The 22,574-nt window shown below is 33.7% G+C and overlaps 1 protein-coding gene across 2 annotated transcripts in view; it reads right to left on the minus strand.

Annotated features, from left to right (window-relative positions):
• Positions 1-4,365: 4,365 nt before the first annotated feature.
• The window catches only part of LOC121376266 (myotubularin-related protein 6-like), a 51,506-nt gene continuing 33,297 nt past the window's right edge, over positions 4,366-22,574 (minus strand). Inside the window, exons 6-14 of one of the 2 annotated variants that reach the window (XM_041504095.1) lie at positions 19,390-19,524; positions 14,783-14,915; positions 13,727-13,836; positions 12,681-12,803; positions 12,046-12,299; positions 11,178-11,312; positions 10,345-10,471; positions 8,720-9,184; positions 4,366-6,337 (exon numbers count right to left, since the gene is read on the minus strand). In XM_041504095.1, the coding sequence (XP_041360029.1) occupies positions 6,182-6,337; positions 8,720-9,184; positions 10,345-10,471; positions 11,178-11,312; positions 12,046-12,299; positions 12,681-12,803; positions 13,727-13,836; positions 14,783-14,915; positions 19,390-19,524 (1,638 nt within the window). In that variant the 3' untranslated portion in view covers positions 4,366-6,181. The remainder of the gene's footprint in view (positions 6,338-8,719; positions 9,185-10,344; positions 10,472-11,177; positions 11,313-12,045; positions 12,300-12,680; positions 12,804-13,726; positions 13,837-14,782; positions 14,916-19,389; positions 19,525-22,574) is intronic. The other variant, XM_041504096.1, reaches the window with a different exon arrangement.

Here is a 22,574-nt window from a genome sequence, read left to right on the forward strand (position 1 = left end):
TTGTTATCTATTGGTATTCCTTTCAATTATTAAGTGGGTTTACACTTCTTTTTTCCCCCACTAAAAACCATCTGATTTAGCATACTTGTCATTTTTATTCTGACATAGCTTGTTATTCCCAATTTCCATTACATAAATATTTGTAAATCTTCCATTATTTAACATTAAACCAATTTCATATGTGGTAGTCTAAATACTACCTGGTATTTTCTTCTCCTGTATGCAAAACCTCAAAATGAAAATAACCTTGTAAATGAAACAAAAAACATGGTGAAAACAAAACTACTGTTGCAGTCTAAATCATGGTTTATTTCTCTATTATGCGAATATTAACAGATTATATACATAATTTTACACCAATCTACTTACAGATTTGTGTAATAAACTGTACAATTTCTACATTTGCATAAATAGCAAAAGTGACAAACAAAACATTTAGTATTGGTACAGATACAGTAACTAAGTTTCACAATATACATAATTATGGTATATTTGATATATAATATATGATACATGGATACAAATGGCAAAACGACAGTGGGAGTACTTCAACTCTCATCCTTCCCTTGGGTAGCTTATAATGTTTATGTCCAGCAGAGAGGGGAAAAGCACTAATCAATGTGAACTGTTCAAGTTTCATGTTATATTTCTAAAGCTAGAAAACAAAATTGTTATAATGACACATCAGCACATCCAGGGAACATTTTGTTCAGTGTCGCATCATGATTCACTACTAAAGTTTCAGAGATTGACAAACAATTTAAAAACATTAAGCAATAGTTGATAATCAATTTTCAACTGATCAGAACTGTTGCTAATCAAAAATTTTGAAAACAAAATGTTCCCCGATATCTGAAATGATAAATATCTGGCGAGTCTAACATTAGGTTATTTCAACATTTGTTTAGATGACGAGATGAAACCTGCTGCCACAAAGGCTACTCCAATCTTCTAGCAGCAAAGGATCTTTTATATGAATTTTTCCTACAGATATTACAACACATACCACATGAATTTTGATGTATGTACCAGTCATGAGTGTTAGTTGACGTGACAAAAAAGTAGATGGGTCCACCGAGAATGATAAATCCTACAACCAGCCCAAAGTTCAGCCAGACCGAGCAGAAAAACGTCTGCTAGATTGGTTTATGCACTTCACATTAAACCAAATGGCCATGTTGGGAACCAAACAAATAGTTTGTGAATGTTAGCTGGTTGAACTTGGGGCTGGTATACTCCAGGTGAATGCTTTACTATTAAGCTTCACCCCAACCCCTTCAAAGATGGAAGAATACATTTCAACTATTAACAAGTCCACTCTGCTTATTAAATCCTAACCTAGCTTCTTTAATTCCCCTGGTTCTAAGTTCTACATTACATGTGTGTTTACAAAGAACCAGAGGTATAACAATTAATAAATATATTTACATATATTATGGTATTTACATGTTATTATTCCTCTGAGCAACATACACTGTAATAATAAATAAATAACAATTGTACAGTTGTATGAATATGTCTAGACTTTATTTTTGTAAAGAAAACACAACATTTTGGGGGTCTAGATATTTAAAAGGGATAGATCTATAATATATCACTGTGTCAATTTTAAAATATTAAAACTGGGTATGAACTCTAAAAACACAGCAGGGTTATTCCTAAATTTTACCACTAATATGATTCATACTATACTATATAAAAAGATATTGTGATTAAAATTTAATTCCTTTATATTTTTCTTTAATATTTCATTTAAACAATACCAGAAATCAAAGCTAAGTGTGTATATATGAGTATCATATTGGAACACTGAAAATAATCTAGAAAAAAATCATATAAGTTGTAGACTGAAATAGAAATTTTATTTAGCACTCTGTAATATATTTTAAATGTGTATTTTCAATATTTGTACCCTATTCAATATACAAGATGGTCACAGCACTTTTTGAAAAAGAAAAAAAATGATGTCTCCATATTAATTTAAATAACGTATTTACATTAATCATGGAAGTGTTCAAAAGAATATGAAACTTCACATAACAATATTGTTTGTATTAAATAAAATAATGTAATTCAAAAATATATTAACCCAATCCCTTAAATACATGTACTACTATGATTCTGAGTTCACTGCTGTAGGTAATTTGGTTTTGAAGAAAGAAAAAGCAGGATAATAAAAAAACCCAAATCTGTACATTTCCCCACAATGGGCCCAGTTTATAATGGCCCACTGTTGTGATAGAACAATTGAAATTTACCAATTGTGGTTTCTTTTAGTAAGATTCAAGTAGAAAGCCAAAACATTACCTAAAACAATCCATCAACAAATAAATTTGACAAGTGTGAAGATAAAATAGGCCATTGTGGGTTGTTGGTATTGTTGTTGTGTTTTTTATTTTTTTGAGGGGGGGGCTTTGTGGTGAAGCATAGTAAAATTATGATAAGTTATGTTGTATTTATTGCGAATGAAGCCAAAACGATGGTGTAGGAATGGTTTGTTGGCAACCTTTGGTCCTTTGAAAATGAGGATGTTCTGACCCTGGGACCACATGGCAGATATCTAGTTTTGAGCAATGTGGAAGTTACAATTAATACTCAAACTGTCCAGACAAAATATATATTACTACATTATTTGTGGGCATTTTTCTGGTATAATTTATGGCAGAATACAGTGATACAATTATGATGTAATTACAAACGCATATAGAAATACAAAATCAATGTGTTTGTGCTTGATGTATGTTACAAAAAGAAACAAAAATCCCAGTATTTTCTTTTTTCATTTAGAGTCATTTCCCTTTAAATCAATGTTTTGTTCCTTCTAGAAACTCTCCCTTTAAATTTACAAACAAAATGTCAGCTGTTCAGCTTGGAATGAATAGCATAATTTATATTAAAACAAAACAAATATACGGTAATATCACACACATACAATAACTTAATGACTTACATATATATTAAAGAGTACTAGACAAAGTTATAGAACTGTATTATTAATGTACTGCACATTCATAGATGCACAATATACATGAACATCAACAGTGAATGGGACCCATATTCTCAAATAATCTGTTGGGAGTTTTACAGTTATGAGTTAGAAGCGTGTCCCCTGTTTTCATACTGCTTCAATATCATTCTGTTAAATAACAGTCCACATATATACATAAATGTCACAATATATATCCTAATAATTTCACCTCTCTGGGGTTGTTTTTTGACAGTGGTAAAAAAATGATTTTTCTACAGTAACTCTACCAAAGAAAAAATAAAGATGTCTCATTAATGACAGTTAAATTATTTTAAATAAGAGAGTTTTGAATCAAAGATTAATGTCCAACCATGTTATGTTTACTTTGTTTTCGTATATTTGCTTTAAAAACAAGGACTGGTCACACACAACTGACAAATATGTAAACATAAATTACACTCTTTCGTTAATATGCGTCCAATATTGTTTGTATTGCACATTACTACAACTATAGGGATATACTGACATCAATATTGAACATTACAAGATACAACAATTTAGCAGAGAAATTAAGCTACTAGAGGTTATATATACCATCATAAATTATCCCATATTATATTATTTGTCAACCATGACCAAACATTACCATGAAACCTGTGTACCAATAAATGCTTTTCATTTCATGTATATAACATATAAAAGTTGAAACAAACACACACACATCTCTGCTACTTGAGCTTTCTGTCCATGATAAGTGGTTAGTGCAAAGTTGAAACAAACTGATGTGAACACACACATCTCTGCTACTTGAGCTTTCTGTCCATGATAAGTGGTTAGTGCAAAGTTGAAACAAACTGATGTGAACACACACATCTCTGCTACTTGAGCTTTCTGTCCATGATAGGAGGTTAGTGGTTAGTGCAAAGTTAAAAGTTTGTTTTATTTTATGACACCATTGGAGCACATTGTTTAATTAATCATTGGCAAAACATTTGGTAATTCTGATTCCTAGTCCTCAAAAAAACAAACGTTTATTGTAGTGGTTCAATAATATGACCCAAGCACTTCATATACAAGCACTCTACTGACGTTACCTAAAACCAGGGCTCGTAACGGCCGCCTGCCAACAGTCAAAAAGTATTCCATTTTTAAGATCCAACAGGTGAAATAGAAATTCACAAAAAAAATCACAGGTAAGTTTTTAAGAGACAGTTAAAGTTTGTTGTGTTTAATGACACCACTAGAGCACATTGACTAATTAATCATCAGCTATTGGATGTCAAACATTTGGTAATTCTGATACTCAGTCATCAAAGGAAACTCACTGCAATTTTCTTAATGCAGCGAGGGATCTTTTATATGCACTTACACAGACAGGAAAGCACATACCACAGCCTTTGACCAGTTGTGGTGCACTGGTTGGAATGAGAAAAAACCCAATCAGTTGAATGGATCCACCGAGGTGGTTCGATCCTGCGATGCAAGTACTCAACAGACTGAGCTAAATCTCACCCCTTCATAAGTATGATTATCTCATCTGTTCATTTAATTCCATTATGCTCTAAAATACATCTTAGAGGTCTTAATATTTTACATACTATACCAAACCACATGCTGTCTTATTTCCAGTAGGCCATATCTGCTGGCTTGCTATTTTGAAAACAACAGCAGGTCATATTGTATTTCCTATTTCGAGCCCCAAACACTAGCCCCTGTCCTCCATTAACAGACAGTTCACATATCCAGGTTCAGACATGTTTATCCTGTGCTCAGCCTCGGACATTGGCTGTAACTGTGTTTGATACAGTAGTGTGAGTATAAAGTAAGTGCAATCGTAATACCTTTACATGTAGTTGTGTACACTTAGGGTTAGCAGCACTCGCTAGCCTTGTAGTATGTATCCACTGATTTACTGAGGCTGTACATCTGTTTAATGCCTTGAAAGACAATATGATCACTTAATTCATGACTGCAATTTTGAAAAAAAAATTAAATAAATAAATAAAAATATGCACAATAAAACGTGTGCAAATAAAATATATAATCTTAATCAGATATGACTGGTTTGTACTAAAACACAAAAACATTTATTTTCAATTTTCTAGTAATTGTGGGGATAGAAATACAGATTTATCTTTTTTTGAGTTCTAATAAATGGGCACCACAAAAGATATAAAAGTAAGTTGTAACCACCTTTATCAAAATTGGGTCAAAGAACACAAATAATCATTAAAAAAGTCAGAACACATTTTTCAAATTAAATGTTAGAGAATAACATTAAAACAAAATATGATCAATCAATAAGATAATAAAGCCAGGGATTATTGACAATACATTTTCCCATAAATAAGTCAGCACATATCACAGCCTTTGATTTATGAGTCATGGGACACTAATTGTGATGGCAAAAACTGACGAGTCCATAGCAAGCAACTGATCTAACATGCCTCTATCTTGCAAATGCTCTACCACGGAGGTCTGTACCATTCCCATGTTGAGAAAAGGTTGGAAAATACTGATCCAGAGAGAAAAAAACCCCATGAAAATGTGACAGCATTAACCATATATACCAGTCAGTTCAAATTTTATATTTGTGTTGGTCTAATTTTCATGTAATTTGTGGACTAGAGCAGTCAATAAACTTAAGAAAACTAAAATAAAATATATGTGTTTATGTATAGGTATAATACATATTTATGATAATCTTTTGATCCATGAATTTATGTACTGAACGAACTGTGTGTTTTTTGTGATTTTTGTTGTTTGTTTTTAGCAAAACCATGAAAATTTAAGCCCATGAAAATAAAGGATTTCACAGTAATTAGATACAACAACTACTGAATATGAGTAGTACTACTGGTAGTTCACACCACTGGGAGTTTAATAAAATCTTCACAGTATAGTGTAAGTTTTTGACTACCACATACATAGGTTTCAGAAATGTATAAGCAACATATACAATAATCATAATAATCCACATCATGTGCATCATCAATCCAGACAATATCAGCTTCATACCAAAGTGTTTCAAGTAATCTTTTGGATGAAATGTCAAAGAAATACTGGTATTATATAAATTTTTGTTTGGCTTTCACTTACCACACTCTTGCACACCATTGTGACATAATTATATTTAAACACAACCCTTCACTCCTAAACAAATTCATCTGATGGAGTTTATGTACACTTGATTTATATGCTTGTGGCTCATCATCAACTTGTTGGAAACTCCATCGAGGGCGAATGCCGAACTTGACGGTAGCATGGTTTGCAGACAGAAACTGGTTTACGGGAGTAATGACCAGGTAGTGGAATATTACGAGCAATGCATCTCGTACAGAACACCTCACCGCACTTCCAACAGTGAAACTGAAAGTGAAAGTGTAAATAAAAATTAAATATGTAAAAACAAGAACTGGTATAGTGTACAAAACATTTTGAATAATACACACACAAATAATAATATATAATACATGATTCATGTTTACTTTAACCCTATTAAAACATCCTCCCACACATAAAACAAAACCAATTTAATTAAAAATACCAATTTGAAGTTTTTAAATTTAATGTTTGAAATGAACAGAGACTTAACAGAGATGGACACAAATGTTTGGTCCTTCTGTGCTTTTGTCACTACTATGAACACTGCTTCAAAAAAATCAACACCTATCAAACCTTCTGACTTCATTGAAGTTATTCAAAACAACACATAATCTTCTATAACTATATTATTCAGTGTTTATAAAGAACCAAAACTGGTCAATTTAGTTACATCTAAACATTTACTGAAAACAAAAAGAGTAATCAAATCAATGTTTTACTTGTTCTGAATATTAAATTTAGATTAAACATGTGCTAGCTTTTTCTGTAAATAATCCCCAGTCTACAATTAGTGTTTATTGTGAGCAGTATGATATAGCAATGCTTCTTCCATATTTTAATTCTCCTAAGTTATCTCAACATATTTTACAGCTATAATCTTGAGACAAAGAACAACCTGGAGAAACAGATTTATCTAGAACACATATTTTTACACTCCCACCCCACCCCAAAAAAGGGGGAAAAGAAGAAGAAAAACAAGGGGGGAAAAGAAGTAACTGTGAGCAAAATACAACTTTGGACTGGCAAAAAAGAAGTTACACATATTCTTACACCCCACCCCACTTTACACACACCCCAAAAAGACAAACAAAAAAAGGCCCCCCAAAAAGAAGAAGAAGAAGCAATTATGACCAATACAACTTTGGATTGACAAAAAAGAAGGAAAACACTATATATTTAATAAATAAATATGACGAGTTTTAAAAAAAATAAAAAGAATATTCAAACACAAATAATAAGGAAGTTGGTGCATGCAAAACATCAGGCATTTACAGTTAACACAGTCTTAAAGATATTAACACTGATTTAAAGGTTAAATACATTGCAGTTAAGACAAGAATGGTCAGGAAAAATATAAGTCTTATATATGGAAGACGGTATAGTTAGCACAAAGGACTAAGGACAATATACTGTATTAGCACAATGCAACATTTACAATAGCAGTATTAATTATATATAAATAATAACTTATTTCTGGAGTTCAGAACCATCAGCAAAATGAAATTACCAGTAGCATCTGCATGTTAACTAAAGGAAAACATAAAGCACTCAAACAGTAATCAATCTGAATATTTAACATTGTGTAAAATAATAATTTGCCGGTTCCAAAGACCGAATACAGACTTAACAGTGCATCACACCTTTGAGCATTCAAGAAACATCCATGAAAACAAGTGTACCTACTCGCTCAGATAAACTGGGAGTTCATTCGGGGTTATTTAAAAAAAAAAAAAAAAGCTCAATCAAAAACTAACACAATCTTATTTTTTTAAGACGTATCATAAAATTGTGGCCTACTGTTAATTAAAAAACTAAGTTCTTAAAAAATGTATTCGATGTCTTATCTATCAAAGTCAATAAAGTGCATTGTTCTCTAAAATAGCAGGAAAAAAAAACCCATGTTTATTTGTTTGAATTCTTAAAAAGGTTTAAAGATTCTTTCCAAAGCACACACCTCAACTATCTCGGCCGTCCATTTAGGACAAAGCCTAATGGATAATTGTTAGTAAGGGAGAGGGCAGAGTAATGACCAGACACTTCCCCAATGATCCATTAAATCTCTCTCAGGACTGGAGTTGAGAGTGGTATGTCTTAAAGCTAATGGCAAAACTACTATGCCACTAATGTCATTATAGAAGTAGGGAGAATAGGGTGTGCTAAATGCTATGCATGGTCAAGTTCTGGTACTAATTTGATGATGTGCTATGAAAGTAATTTCAATGAATAAGGTATTAGTAAATAACAAAATAATGATAAAACCAGTAATTTCGATTAACTACAACTTTTCTCTTTTTTTCAATTAGTTTTTAAAAAGATAATGTAGAACTATGCCCCAGTACTCCAGTTTTTGGTGCCGTTTTGAGAAGGGTAAGATGACGGTGTGTGAAACTGTTATTGATGCAATGAAAGTCATTTCAATGAATACGGTAATAACAAAATAATGACAAACTAGTAATTTCAATTAAATGTTACTATTTTGTGGATTTTTCAATTAGTATTTAAAAAGATGATGTAGCATTGTAACTATGCCCCAGTACTCCAGTGTTAGGTGCTGTTTTGAGAAGGGTAAGATGACGATATGTGTGTGAAACTGTTATTAATGTAACATAAAGGTGTGAGGCACAATGGACAGGAAATAAGTCTTGCCTTCTTCATATAGTGATCAAAAGGAGTGGCACAGCTACAGTTATGCACATTGCGGAATGGCCTCCAGTCTATGGCTACGGTTTTCATTTCAGCAACAAGCTGATCAAGCGTCAGTTGCTCTGAGCTGGGTGAGCGAGTAAGCATGCTGTTTTCCATCGTATAATTACCGTCCTCAATCCCCGACCGCGACATCTGGGAGCTGGACTCATCGAATCCCGATTCGGAATCACTTTTAACATGGTTTTGTGCAATGTCATTGTATTTGAGACCCGATTCAATGTGGTTTAATTTGTGGTCGGAGTCGTCAGAGTTTCTGTCAACACTTGTCATTTTGTTTGAAATCGAGGCGTCGTCAATATGAGAAGCCAGGTATCCATCGATGGAATCCATTGAGAGAAAGCCTTGTAATTTACGCTGAATTGTTTCGTCAGATTTGCCAAGCAGTTTGCAGATTTGTGTAATCCTCTGAAGAAGATCAGTGAAAACATTGTAATGAGAATTGTAACAAAATGATCATACCAGTAAACTAACAAAAAGTAGTCTTGTAAACTTACAAAAAGTATTTAACTAACTTCTCACAAGGATATTAAAATTATACATATACAAAGAATCCACCTCATTATAACAACATTTATGAAGTCATCTACTTAGAACAGTTTGACTTAAGCATACATGTATATCAGTCTTAACAGCCTGTTTAATACAGGTTGACCAAGACGTAAACTGAGAATACTAAACAAGTGCTCATGAGATTGCATATCATAAATGAAAGCCAGTGATGTACAATCAAAACCATGCAGTGAAATAACAGATAAATAATCAATGGTGATGATTTTGTAAACAAGTTGTTTATACAGATTTGCCAACCCTAGTTGGAGTGTCATTGGAATCCTTCAAAAAAAGCATGCTCAGTAGCACGTTTTTCAACATATTGGTAAAGTCAAGTTCAAGGCCGTACCCAATCGGCAAACATCGGGGCTGTTCAGAAGACCAATTGCTAGGCTGGTTTATTCTATATCGTCATGCTTGCTATGCTCGCTATTCGGAATCCATAAGTTTAAAGAGCAAGGCAGGAAACCAATCTACGATTGTTGATGTTGAAGAGGGAAAAAGTTCCATTTCTCCGGTGTTAACAACATTTGTGCCTTCCAAACTACGATCAGACACCAAAATACATGAAATTACGATTTTCTTTCTAAAAATCAGAATTTCGAACAAGACAATCGTAATAGCATAATCTATGCTTTAAATTCGTAATAATTCCGCCAAATTCGTAATGATTGGCATCTCTGGTTTATAGTAGATTCTCCTTTTATATAAAAATTAGCCCTGACAAACAATCCATTTGTAAAAATCTAAAAATCCACTAAAAACTTACATTAGTTAAAGTGGAATTATTTCAGGGAGAAGTACCGAAGGTCAGAGGTCAGGTTACAGTATTATAAACAGAAACTTAACTGCAGTCCAAAACTGTGCCTGAATGATGTCATCAGCTTTTCTTAACTTCCTGTCAAACAAGTTAAAAGCAGGGAACTCTCATGTATAAAATTAGTTTAAGAACACAGAAGTTTAATTGCTGTTAGCTAATCCAACAAAAGCTGTACAGAATATGTAATATCACTGACCTTTTCGAGCAGTCTGACATGATCTTCAAGTGATGAGCTGTGGTCTTTAGCCGCACTCAGAATATCCAAAACATTCTCCCGCGGGTGAATTCCATTCTCAAAACGATTGTACATTCCTTTCCAGAACCTGTTATAAATACAATAAAATCCAGCTATAAGATGCACATAAATGATTTGGCATCTAATTTTTATCACTTTGTAATGCTGATCTATTAAAATAGACTAGTGATGGTGACACTAAAGCTAAAGTTAAGTTAGTGATTTTAATATAGCCACTATGGACACAAATCAAGCAAACAGTAATCACCCAAGAATATCACCCACAAAAATAAATCCTAGATTACAATGATGAGAATGAAAGACCTACCATGTGTATGAGTTTTAACAAAATACAAGAATGAAAATCAAATCCTATTGCAATGACTTTAAATGCTAGTCTGAGCTTTTTCTACACTAAATAGTCTTTGTAATCTAGACCGTTGATGGGCCCATTGGGCTATTTCTCACTCCATCTGGTGCACCACAACTGGTACATCAAAGGCTGTGGTATGTGCTATCCTGTCTATGGGATGGTGCATATAAAAGATCCTTTGCAACCAATGAAAAAATGTAGCGGGTTTCCTCTCTAAGACTAAATGTCAAAATTACCAAATGTTTGACATCCGATGGCCGAAGATGAATAATCCAATGTGCACTGGTGATGTTGTTAAACAAAACAAACTTTTGAACTGTAATCTAGAGTAATGCATTACCTATGATATTCTAACTGTAAAATGTGTTAAACGTAAAGCTCTAACCAGTTTTAGGTTCACGTTAATAATGTTCATTATTACCTGAAGCACTGTGGTCTGACATTGGGAAATAATACTGGATGAGTGATTTCGTATTCCTTTTTGAAAATTGGGTTGATATATTCAGTCATATGTTTGTGCAAATATCCCCACAAGGAGTATGTCCGTTCTTGTAACCTAAAATAGAGATACGAACATTATAAAAATGACAGTGAACATTAAAAAACCCTCTAAACTCCACACAAACATACACAGGCAAGCATGTACACTAACACCGTGCTTGAACCTCAATTGGATATAGGCACGTTAATATGTCATCCAATCCATATTTGTTTGATATGCCAGTATTATTAGGTATCAAACATGGTAACTGTCACACGTGATCTTGAGTAAATGAAAAAAAGAAACAAATCTCCTGCCACTTTAGAGTGTCGTATAGACTAAGAATAAAGAAAAAACATGGTTGCTCTACTATTAAGCTAAATCCCATAAACATCTTGAGAAGTTAAAAAATATTTAAGGATTATCTGTTATTTCTTTTACGTTCATCGGGGTATGAACAACAGAAAAATCATCTACAAAATGTGTCAACTAGGGAAGCTGTTCACAAATACGTTTGCGGATGATTTTTATATATATTATATATATATATATATATATATATATATATATATATATATATATATATATATATATATATATATATATATATATATATATATATATATATATATATAATATATATATACCCAGATGAACATAAAAGTAATATCAAACAATCTTTATAATTAAATTTGAAACATACTTACTAATAATAATATTAAAAGTTCAGCTGAACCCATGGGATGATGTTAAATTGTAATGGATGTAACTGAAATTTAATTATAAAATAATAGTAATAAAAAGTCACCTAAGATCCAAACGGTCTTTTTCACAATTTCCGATGAACGTTCCGAACTGACAGGAGAAGGCGTGGTCATGGATGGTTAGGAGGAATCGCTCATTGAACTGGAATGCACAAGGATATTGCTGTGTCATCTGCCAGACACATTCGATGAACTGGGTGAACACTGGGGATGTCTCCTTCGACTCCACAGAGTCCAGATAACCGCAGCGGTCAGTGAACTTGTGGCCAAATGACAGCCATTCCTTCTCTATCAAGGCCTGAAAGGAAAATTGAAAGCATCTTAATTGACACTGATTACTTCCAATTTAATTTAGTTTCCTAGCCTGATAAGATTTTGTTCCAATAGCTACAACTAATAAAACAAAACAAAATGAGAGTGAGAGTAAGGGGGCAAGACAGAGGGGAGGAGAGGGCTGAGATAGGAAGAAAGGGGAGAAATAGGATGGGAAGGAGGGGGAGAATGAGAAAGGAGAGACAGACAGACAGACAGACAGAGAGCTGCTAAACACATATTTCACTGAATTCAGTGAGACAACATTTAGATAATTACAAAATGTGACCATTTCAAGCTGTACTAGAGCATGGATAATTAAACCATCTAATAACATAATCTGTTTCCAGATGAGCAGTTACTGCACCTGAAAGCCCTGGATGGTTCTGTAGTATGGATCAAGCATGAGACTGGCCAAACTGGCTGTCTGTGCGGTGCGATCCCACCCGTCAGAACAGTGGATCAACACGTTAATACCTTTCCTCACAGCCTGAAATAATAAAACATGAATTACAGGAAATTATATGTCTCACCTATCAGATTCATAAATTTATTCGATGTAACTGACATCCATAGATGTTCATCTCAATGCATGTTTTTAAAATAAATTTAAAAAAAAAAAAACCCTAAATAATGTTTGTTTTATTACAAAACTTAAATTATTAAAATTTTAATTTGATCTTTTTCCCCATATGCATTGTGATGCACATACATAGATGCAGCTAATACTATAAACCAACTTTTATTGATCTGGGACTGGTGCCAAGTATGAAGCTTTAAAGCAAGAACTGAGGCTGTGGCCATCACCATCAGAAAAATAATACATATATCTTGCTTTTTTATTTCGTAAAGGCGAGATAAAAACCCCACCTTATTTAGTAACTTAACTTGTTCAGATGAATGGCTGGATGGATGGATGGATGGATGGATGGATGGATGGATGGATGGAATATTCGATAGATGAATGAAAAGATGGATGGGTGGTTGGGTGAGTGAATGGGTGGATAGATTCATTGATTGATGAATAGATGAATAATGAAAATATAAATGAAAGAATAGATTGTTGGATGGATGGATGGATGGATGGGATGGATGGATGACCTGCTGGCTGGCAGAGCTAATGGATGGTTGTATTAAGTAGGAATGGATAATGGATAGATAGATAAATGGAGGGATGAATGGAGGGATGGGTGGGTGGATGGAGGGAAATATGGATGAATGAATGGATGGACCAATGCATTGCTGGATGAACAGCTGGCCAATGAGTGAATGAATGGATGGATGATCAGATGATGGATGGTCATACAGATATGTATAGTGTATAAATATGGTAGTGATATCAAAGTAATAACCATATCACATATCAAAAAATACTTCACAAAGATAAAAAGTAAAAGATAACAACCAAGTTACCAAAGCTATAAAGTATGATGTCTCCATAACTGCCTTGATATGTCGAAGCCATCCACAGTTCTCAAGTCCAGACAAAAACGAATTAACTGAAGGATTTTTCAACTCTGTTACTGAAAATAAAAATAATTAATTAAAATATGGAACCGTTATTTTTTAAAACGAAACTGGTAAACATTACAGTTCATCACTTTTTTTTTATGTCAAAAAGGAAATAATATCTGACAGAAGTTAGTCAACCGAGAAAAAGGCAACAAATCTTGTCTGTCATACTTGTTATCTCGACTATTGATTCTAGGCATATGCAAGAAGTGACTCCTGGTAGGTTTTTTAAAATGTATTTATGGTTAGTGCACGAGGAACAACACAGTGCCAATGTAGAAGGCTCTATGTATTATTTTAAGTACATCTTGGTGACTATGTTAAGCATCTTCATAATCTATGTAATGCATCTGTAATGTAATCTATAAAATGTAGCTGGCATAGATAAAAATAATTGATATATGTAGGTTGCCAACATAAAACATTGTTAATACAAGTCAGCAACTGTTAAGAAAATTTTAAAAGTCTTCAATAAATAAAAAGAAAAATGAAATACTCTTTCCAAATAGATATGAAGGGTCCACAAGAATAACCTATGATATGTCCAAGTTCACAATATCACTAAATTAAAAACCTATAATTATGGTAGGCCATTAAAAGTAGTTGGTCAATTATGCTTTCGTAGGCATAAATATTCCACAATTCCACAGTTGTAAATGTTAAAATTCAAAGATATCAACTTACTAGAAAAGTGACATCACAGGTTATTCTCGTGGACAAGAACAAGAGTTCTTTTGCATGCAATTTTCAAGACAGAATAACATACATCACAACCTTTAGTTTTGCAGTCTTAAATAATATTCGACTAGAGAACTACAAGAATATAAACATTTCTTCGGTATAGTCCTAAAATCATGAACTCTGAAAACTCTAGAAGAAAACTCTAATAATGAAAGCGTATACAAAATTCACAGGGTTCAAAATTTGATGACAAAATTGTATTATTTTAATAATTACCATCCAGCAGCTTCTGAAGACTAGCTCTCATCACATGTATGTTTTCAATGCCAAGGAAATAGAACTTAATGTTGGCATAGTTATTCTCGTTCTCGTAGCCCTTCCCGGCAGCCTTGTTTGCCATGGCATTGATCTGAAAATAAACAGGACTCCTTAAACTACTGCTGTGCAGTGTGAAGCTGTGCAGCCACCGCAAATTAGGATTGCTCGTCACGAAGACAAAATACAAGAGCACCGCAATGCAAACGGTCCCGCCTAACACACTGCAAATCACAAAATAATGTTTAAATAAAAGCTATTGCAAAATCCAACCCCGATAAATCTTTAAAATGGACCTCCAAGGGATTGTTAAGACATTGTGAGCTGTTAAGTCTTGCACTTGATAAAGGCCAAAAAGAATAAGAACCATTCAATATTACTATCTAGAAATTGTTTTAGTAGTATAAAACATGTCTTTTTTATTTTTTAAATATAATCAAATTTCATGGGTGATGTTACTATTGAACTTTACTATTTAGATATTGATATAAAATGTATCTTTCTTTTGTAAAAAGGGTATTTATTTCCTATAGTTTAAAAAAAAGAAGAGAAAAATTAAATTTATAGATAAAAAAGCAAGGCTCACTCTGGCACTCGCCAAATTCGCCAATTGCGAATTTTAAATACAACTGGCAAATTTTATTTTTATTTGGAAAAAGAGTTTCTCGTAATGATTGATAGTTTGTTGAAAATAAAGGTGGGTTTTTGTAATTTGTGGAGTTTAATAGATAATTTGGCAAAATGTTTTATACACCCAGAGTTAGCCCTGAAAAGGTTCTTAGATACCAGATTCTTCAATGTTTCCATTCATTGTCATTTAGATATCGACATCTCTTTTAGTTTTTCCTATGAGTAAAAAACAATTAAACAAAAGATGTAAGGTCCTAATCTAGAATTGAAAAAGTAGGAAAAGTGACTTCTCCTTTCCCAGAAGAAAGGGGAAAAGTTTGATAAAAAAAAATAGGGGAAGTGAACATTTCCTAATTTTACACTCTGTTCTAAGTATATTATATTTCCATATATAATACTACTTCCGGAAATAAAATTTAAACAAAACAGATATATGTTTTATTAAAAATGTGATATTATTAAGTAGTTAATACTGTGCTGTTGTTAAAATTAAAGTACATGTGTATTAATTAATATTTTTTGGCATTACTGAAATGAATGTGGCTAGGATTAACAACACTTGACTGGTCACAGCACATGGTGCAACACGCATCACTCTGAAAAACAACAGCCCGGTACAGGTGTCTGATATATATGAAGAATATCAACATTAAACTATGACATGTATTTAATCTCTTCACAACATAAACTGGCATGAGTATTAACATTAGTTGGTTGATTTTGACAATAAATTGAACAAGATAAAACACTATAGAGCGCGTGCATATAAATCATTTCCCGTTAATATTCTGGTTCACGTTTACTCGAGGATACAGTCTGGCACCAAAGTAAAAACACTGTCCAACATATGGTGACAAGTAGTTACGGTATTGTAACGGAAACTTTCGCCTACGTCTTGGTTACAGAAGACCGTGTCGATGTCAGCGCTACGTTATCGTATCTAGGTGCCACGGTGCCAAGTGAGCTATAACAATAAATAAGTCATGGTCTTGATGTCTGTTGTGTCGTTTTTGAAATCAGATTAGGTCCAGAATATTACAGCGACTTTGACTTCTCACTACTTGGCGACTTGAGCTGACTTCAGGTGAAAAAAAAGAGCTCATTTTGCCAGCAAGATTATGGCCTGAGATGTCCATGTTCACTGAATGCATCAAGTCTATACTCAACAGTATAAATAATTATAAAAGAATACAAAAAACCTATTGATGAAAGACAATTTTTGTTAGCTATTAAATATTTATAACACAAACTCAGTGCAAGTTGGCATTGAACTCATCAGACATTCTCTGTGTAAAATATACTGCAACATTTTCCTGTCTGTTTGAGAATTCCTCTTGCTTATTGATCTGTATGGATATGCACATTCACTAACAGTGTAAACATTGACTGATAAGATCATGTCGCCAGTCAGTCTCGTGGACAATTGATGTCACCATGTGTCAGTGAAAGTGAATGATTAATGTTCCACGGGGACGGTTTATACACACACTCTATGTCAACATGATGACAATATGCATCCGGAGAGACTGCATACTAATATACATACATGTATATACACCAAGTTCGTGTGCTTGAACATTAAACTGATATAAGCATGTTAATTCATGACATTTGACCCGACAGTCATTTGTAGGCATACAGCCACACATACATCAAGTTTGTACTCCATTCATTGATGTTAATAATTAAGCAGAACTAAATGAAAATCATTGCTTCCTATTCAGATTAAATGTGATTCAACAGAAAAATGTACAAACAGCGCTATTTGATTTTAGTGTCTGGATTGCATACAGTTAAAGGAGAACTCAAGACAAATACATGTTTGAGCCTTATGTGTTGGAAAGATGCATACTCGGACCACTAACACATACAGACAATTTAAGAAATGAAAAAGGCATAATTTTAGAATTAATAAAAAAACGTGATTATTCTGCTAAATGTGGACAGCCATTTTGTTTCTTTTTTTGTTGCATCCGGTACTCTAGGCTGGGAGGAAGTGAGGTCAGCTCCTACCAACTCCTGTATGCATGGTGTAAACAAACACAGTAATTTACGACAAGGCACATCACTTTGATCAACCTGACTGACTTGTAAAACAACATAAATGACTTGACAATATAATAAACTATTTAACTAAATATATTTCAATTTGCATTAACAGAACGAAATGGGGTTATAGTATTTTTCTTTCTTAAAAAACCAAAGAAAAAATGGGATGGATATTATTACAGAACCATGTGATGCATGCCTGTGTCATCATCCCGCAAAAAGCAGGTACTTTTGTTTCTTCAGTTTTAAGACTAATTCCTGACATGTGTAGTATTAAGTATTACATAACCACTGGTTCGCCACAGGGTGTATTCATTGGGATCGAACAAAATGGCTGCGCCCGTTATATATAATAGCCATCACATTTAACCATTTCATTAATTAAATATACCAATATACTTGTTGATATTAAGCAATAATGTGCATTATATATTGTTGAATATGCCTACCAGTCTAAAAGCCTTGCTAAAGCATTCCTTTAATATGGTTTTGGAATCTAGATTTGTGATGATGTCTGAGCCAGGCTCTAAAATGTTTTTTGTAATAAATAATAACATAACAAGCATTGTGTGCTTCAGAGATATATTATTTTTTTCTATTAGCAACATGGGATCTTTTATATGCACTTTCCCACAGACAAGACAGCACATACCACAGGCTTTGATATACCAGTTTTGGGGCACTGGTTGGAATAAGAAAAAACAACAATAAGAGACTCGATCCACCAAGGTTCGATCCTGCGACAAAAGCATATCAGGTGAATGCTCTACCGAGTGAGTTAGACCCCGCCCATGCCAATATTGCAGACAGCTTGGTACATGTCTGGCACCCTTGATAACAGGGCAGCAGTAAATGGCCAGCATGCTGCCTATCAGTGGGAACCAAGTTAACAGGAACATCAGTCAAACTGATGCAGATCAAGAACCCTGGATAGTGTTCCTGCTTGAGCAAGAATAAACATTAAATTTACAAATCAATGTAAATTGCAGTCTTTGTAAAGCAAATCAATTGCATAGCTGTAGAGGTCTCAAGCACTGGCATGGTGCATGGAGGGTACACGCTTTCAGCTTACAAGCAAATGGTATAATGCCATGGAATAGAGTACTAAAGATAACAGAAAATACTAAAACAGGATACATGATGCATGACACAATTTAATAAACCAGACCTTGCCATTAATGGGAGCTATCACTCTCACTTCCCTTCACCCTCATGAGACTAGTTCAACAAAAGTAAGTTACATCTCCCCTTAGCATGAGAATTTACTTGGTATCAATATGGTAATATCTTAAATGACTTCTCATAATTTAAGGCATTTATATAGGCTTATCATGTTTGCCAATCCACTTCATTTATTTGAATATATATTGTTTTAAATCACTCTTCCCAAAAAAATTTCATGTCAAAGTGATACATATTTTAAAAAATGACTTAATTCATCAGTAATTGGCATAATATTTATGTTCATGTATGAATGTGTAATGATTCTCAAATCATACTGTATATTATAGTGTTTTCCCTAGCTTGTTTTAGCATGGTGCAGCACCATGCCTCAATAGTCTAGCACCATCTTGCCTTAATCAGTACCATGCTGCACTGAGATTAAAAAAGCCTTTTTCAATAATTAATTCTAAAATTGCCTTGATAAAACACTAAAAAAAAATATTATTAATTAATAAAAACATCTCTTTTATATATTTTGCCATTCATTTATTAAAGCAAGAATATTAATTACATTTATGTTTATTTCAATTATTGTTTCTGTCTTAAATGCTCAAAATTGCCCCCAAAGTGTTTTGTCTACCATGCCTCGCCTAATTTCTAGGGAAAACACTATATTATATTTTGTAGCTCAAACTGAAGTCTTGCATATTAAAACTCTGAATTACCTTTGGCCGTGTGTCCACCACATACATGATGTTTGACTTGGGATTGGCTTTCAACAGAGATTGGAGCATCTGCTCATCTTCAACACACCGAGCACTGAAACCAGCAAGGGGTTGACTACATCTCATGATGGCAGCCTGAAAAATATGTTCAAAATCGTAATAAAATATACAACAGAAGCAAACCAAACCAGGGGCTTACTGCATCTCATAATGGCAGCCTGAAAAATATGTTCATAATCTAAACAAGCATTCTGTGAGTAGTGCTAAGGCAATACATGTACCCCTATCAGGCTGAATAATTTTTCATATCTCCTAAATTCAAGGGCAATAACTGTGATAAAAAATGGGTAAATTTCCATGGAAGTTAAACAGAACATGAAAAAACTATACCTGGACCCATATTCACAAAACATCGTATGCCTAGTTTTACACGTAAATGTAAATCTACGACTGAAGAGCTATTCACAAAACAACAAGAACGTAAGTTACGTGTAAAGTTGGATGTAAATATAAGAGTGCATCCAGTTACAACTAACGCAGCACGTAAGTCGTATTCATATAATAAATCAAGCACAATCACCGTTATTTACTATTATTTACGAAAACTGGCAGCAGTTCCAATAACTGAAGCAGTTTGCGATGGCGAACGCCCACGGATTTAACATATTTTTGTTGGTGATCAAACATGTTTTCTACTCTGCCAATTTCTCCTGAGTTATCTTTTCCTTTTTAAAAAATATCCTCATGTTCGTACCAAAACGCGGATCCTCACCAATACCAAAATGTCATGGTTCACCGTTCGCGATGTTATTGTTAGCAGAAGACAAACAAAATTGCGTTTTGCGCATTTGTTATTTACCCGGTAACCATCGTTTCTAATGTTTGGTTTTTTAATTTCTCCGGTGAGAGTTATATCGTGGATTTACATCCAACTAAGTTACGTTTACATTTACGACCGTCTTTGAGAATAAGGTGCTTCTTGCACGTAAACGTAAATCTACGGCAGACGTAAGTGCTAGTCGTAGATGTAAATTTACACCTTTTTGTGAATATGGGTCCTGGTACACAAAATGTTAGCTCAATATTTTCAGGCATTAAAAAAAAAAAGATTGGAATTTTGTTTTCATATCTCCTAACTTCAAGGGCCATAAATCTGTGAAAAATTAGCAAATTGTTATGAAAGTTAAACTTGATCTGTAACAGAACATGATAAAGCTATATACAAAATGTTAGATCAGTATCTTGAGGCATTGCAAAAACAAAAAGGATCGAAAACTAATTTTCAATTCAAAGGCCATAACTCTGTCATAAATGGGTAAGTCGCCATGAATGTCAACCGTGATCTGTACCAATACCCGATAAAGCTATATAAAAATTTCAGCTCAATATCTCAAGGCATTGTGTAAAAAAACATCTGGAAACATATATATGGAACAGATGGACAGATGGGCGGACAAACAGAAAGATGGAGATGAAACCTATAGTCCCCTCTGGTTGGACGGGTTGGGGACTAATATGTAAAGCAGAAGCAAACCAACCAGTGCAGCCTGAAAAATATATTCAAAATCTAAATAAAATATACAGCAAAAGCAAACCAGCCAAGGATTGGCTACATCTCTTAATGGCAGCCTAAAAAAAATTCAAATTGCAATAAAATATACAGCAAAGTATGTTCTGTAATTCTGTTTATGTTAAAATGCACATGAAAAGACCTCTTGTTGTTAATATAAACTTTTATCATACATTAAAGGCTTTTGTAGGAGATATCGCTAGCACTATAATTTGCGAGATATCACTTCTTATAATCTTGATTTGTCAAATTTTAATCACAAGACAATGTTTTGTTACATCACTGTGTTTGTTTCAGCGCTAAACCTACCATTAGTGAAGTCACATCATTGCCATTCTCCTAGTTAACGAGTATACCGCTGACATTCAACCCACATTACTGACACTGACGCAAATGAAAAGAATGATAATAGATGATAAAAGGAATACCCCCCTTGTGTCTTGTGATACCATAATTTATCAGCACTCGTTGATAAAAGTATAAAATCCTTGGCAAACCTCGAATTTCATACTTTTATCAACTCGTGCTGATAAATTATGATATCACAAGACACGAGGGGAGTATCCTCTATTTAACATGTAAGGTGGCAGCAGACATTGTTTCTTATATTCTATTCCATGTATTGCAATTACCATCTGCTTGACACCCAACTGACATGGATTAACAATGTGCCGGGGTGCTGTTAAACAAAATTACTTGTCTTTCCTTTCAAATTTAACACCATCTCCTTCCTAGAAGGAAAATCAATTTGCTAAAAGATTGCAGACGTCCTAACATCGATTTCCATTGACAAGCTCTATAACACACAATAATGAATTGGTGTCTGTAAAAAAAAAAAAAACATTTTTAAAGTCCACACAAGTTAAACTGACTTGCAGTAGACACAAAGTGGCCAACACATAATTACTGGATTTTTCCCCTTTTGTCTGCTTCAACAGACCATTATGCTATTTTCTACTTCGTGGAGCCTGTTACCATCTTGGAGGAATATGTTGATGAATTGGGCCTTAAATTACCAAGAAGAAATAAAAGGCCAGACAGGCTAATAAAAGTTATAGCCTGCCAACCCGACTCCTCCCTTAAGGCCCATTAACAAGCATCGCATGCATGATGGCATTTCTCAACCCCACGAGTAATGGGATACTTTAACCAACATCAGAAAAACCCGTCCCAGACTGAAATAACCTGCAATCTCGCCATTACAGTTACATGTATGCACATATTATAACATAAATAGCCACATAAAGCACAGCCACAGCTACCATACAGTCGTACACAAGCCAAATGAAACTGCCCATATCTAAGATCAGCCTGAAGTTGTGACAGATAAATGGAAAGTAAAGCTATTTCTCAGCAAATAGTGAAGTATAAGTGGGTGCCTAACGAGTAGCAGCTTTAGATATTGATATTAGGATTCCGCTACTGCCCGATATTACTCAATTGTTGCCAACTGATCAATAGGTGTACACTGGTTTCCAAAGATGAATCATTAATAATGTGTTACGTTCACCTTGGTCCAATGCACCAACATACCTAGTTATAAAATATTTAAAGAATAAAATAAAACATTCTAACAAGGTTTTAGTAATTTTAATGAAAAGGAGCTAAAATCACA

The sequence above is a fragment of the Gigantopelta aegis genome, chromosome 6, assembly GCF_016097555.1.
Source record: "Gigantopelta aegis isolate Gae_Host chromosome 6, Gae_host_genome, whole genome shotgun sequence".
NCBI lineage: Eukaryota > Metazoa > Mollusca > Gastropoda > Neomphalida > Peltospiridae > Gigantopelta > Gigantopelta aegis.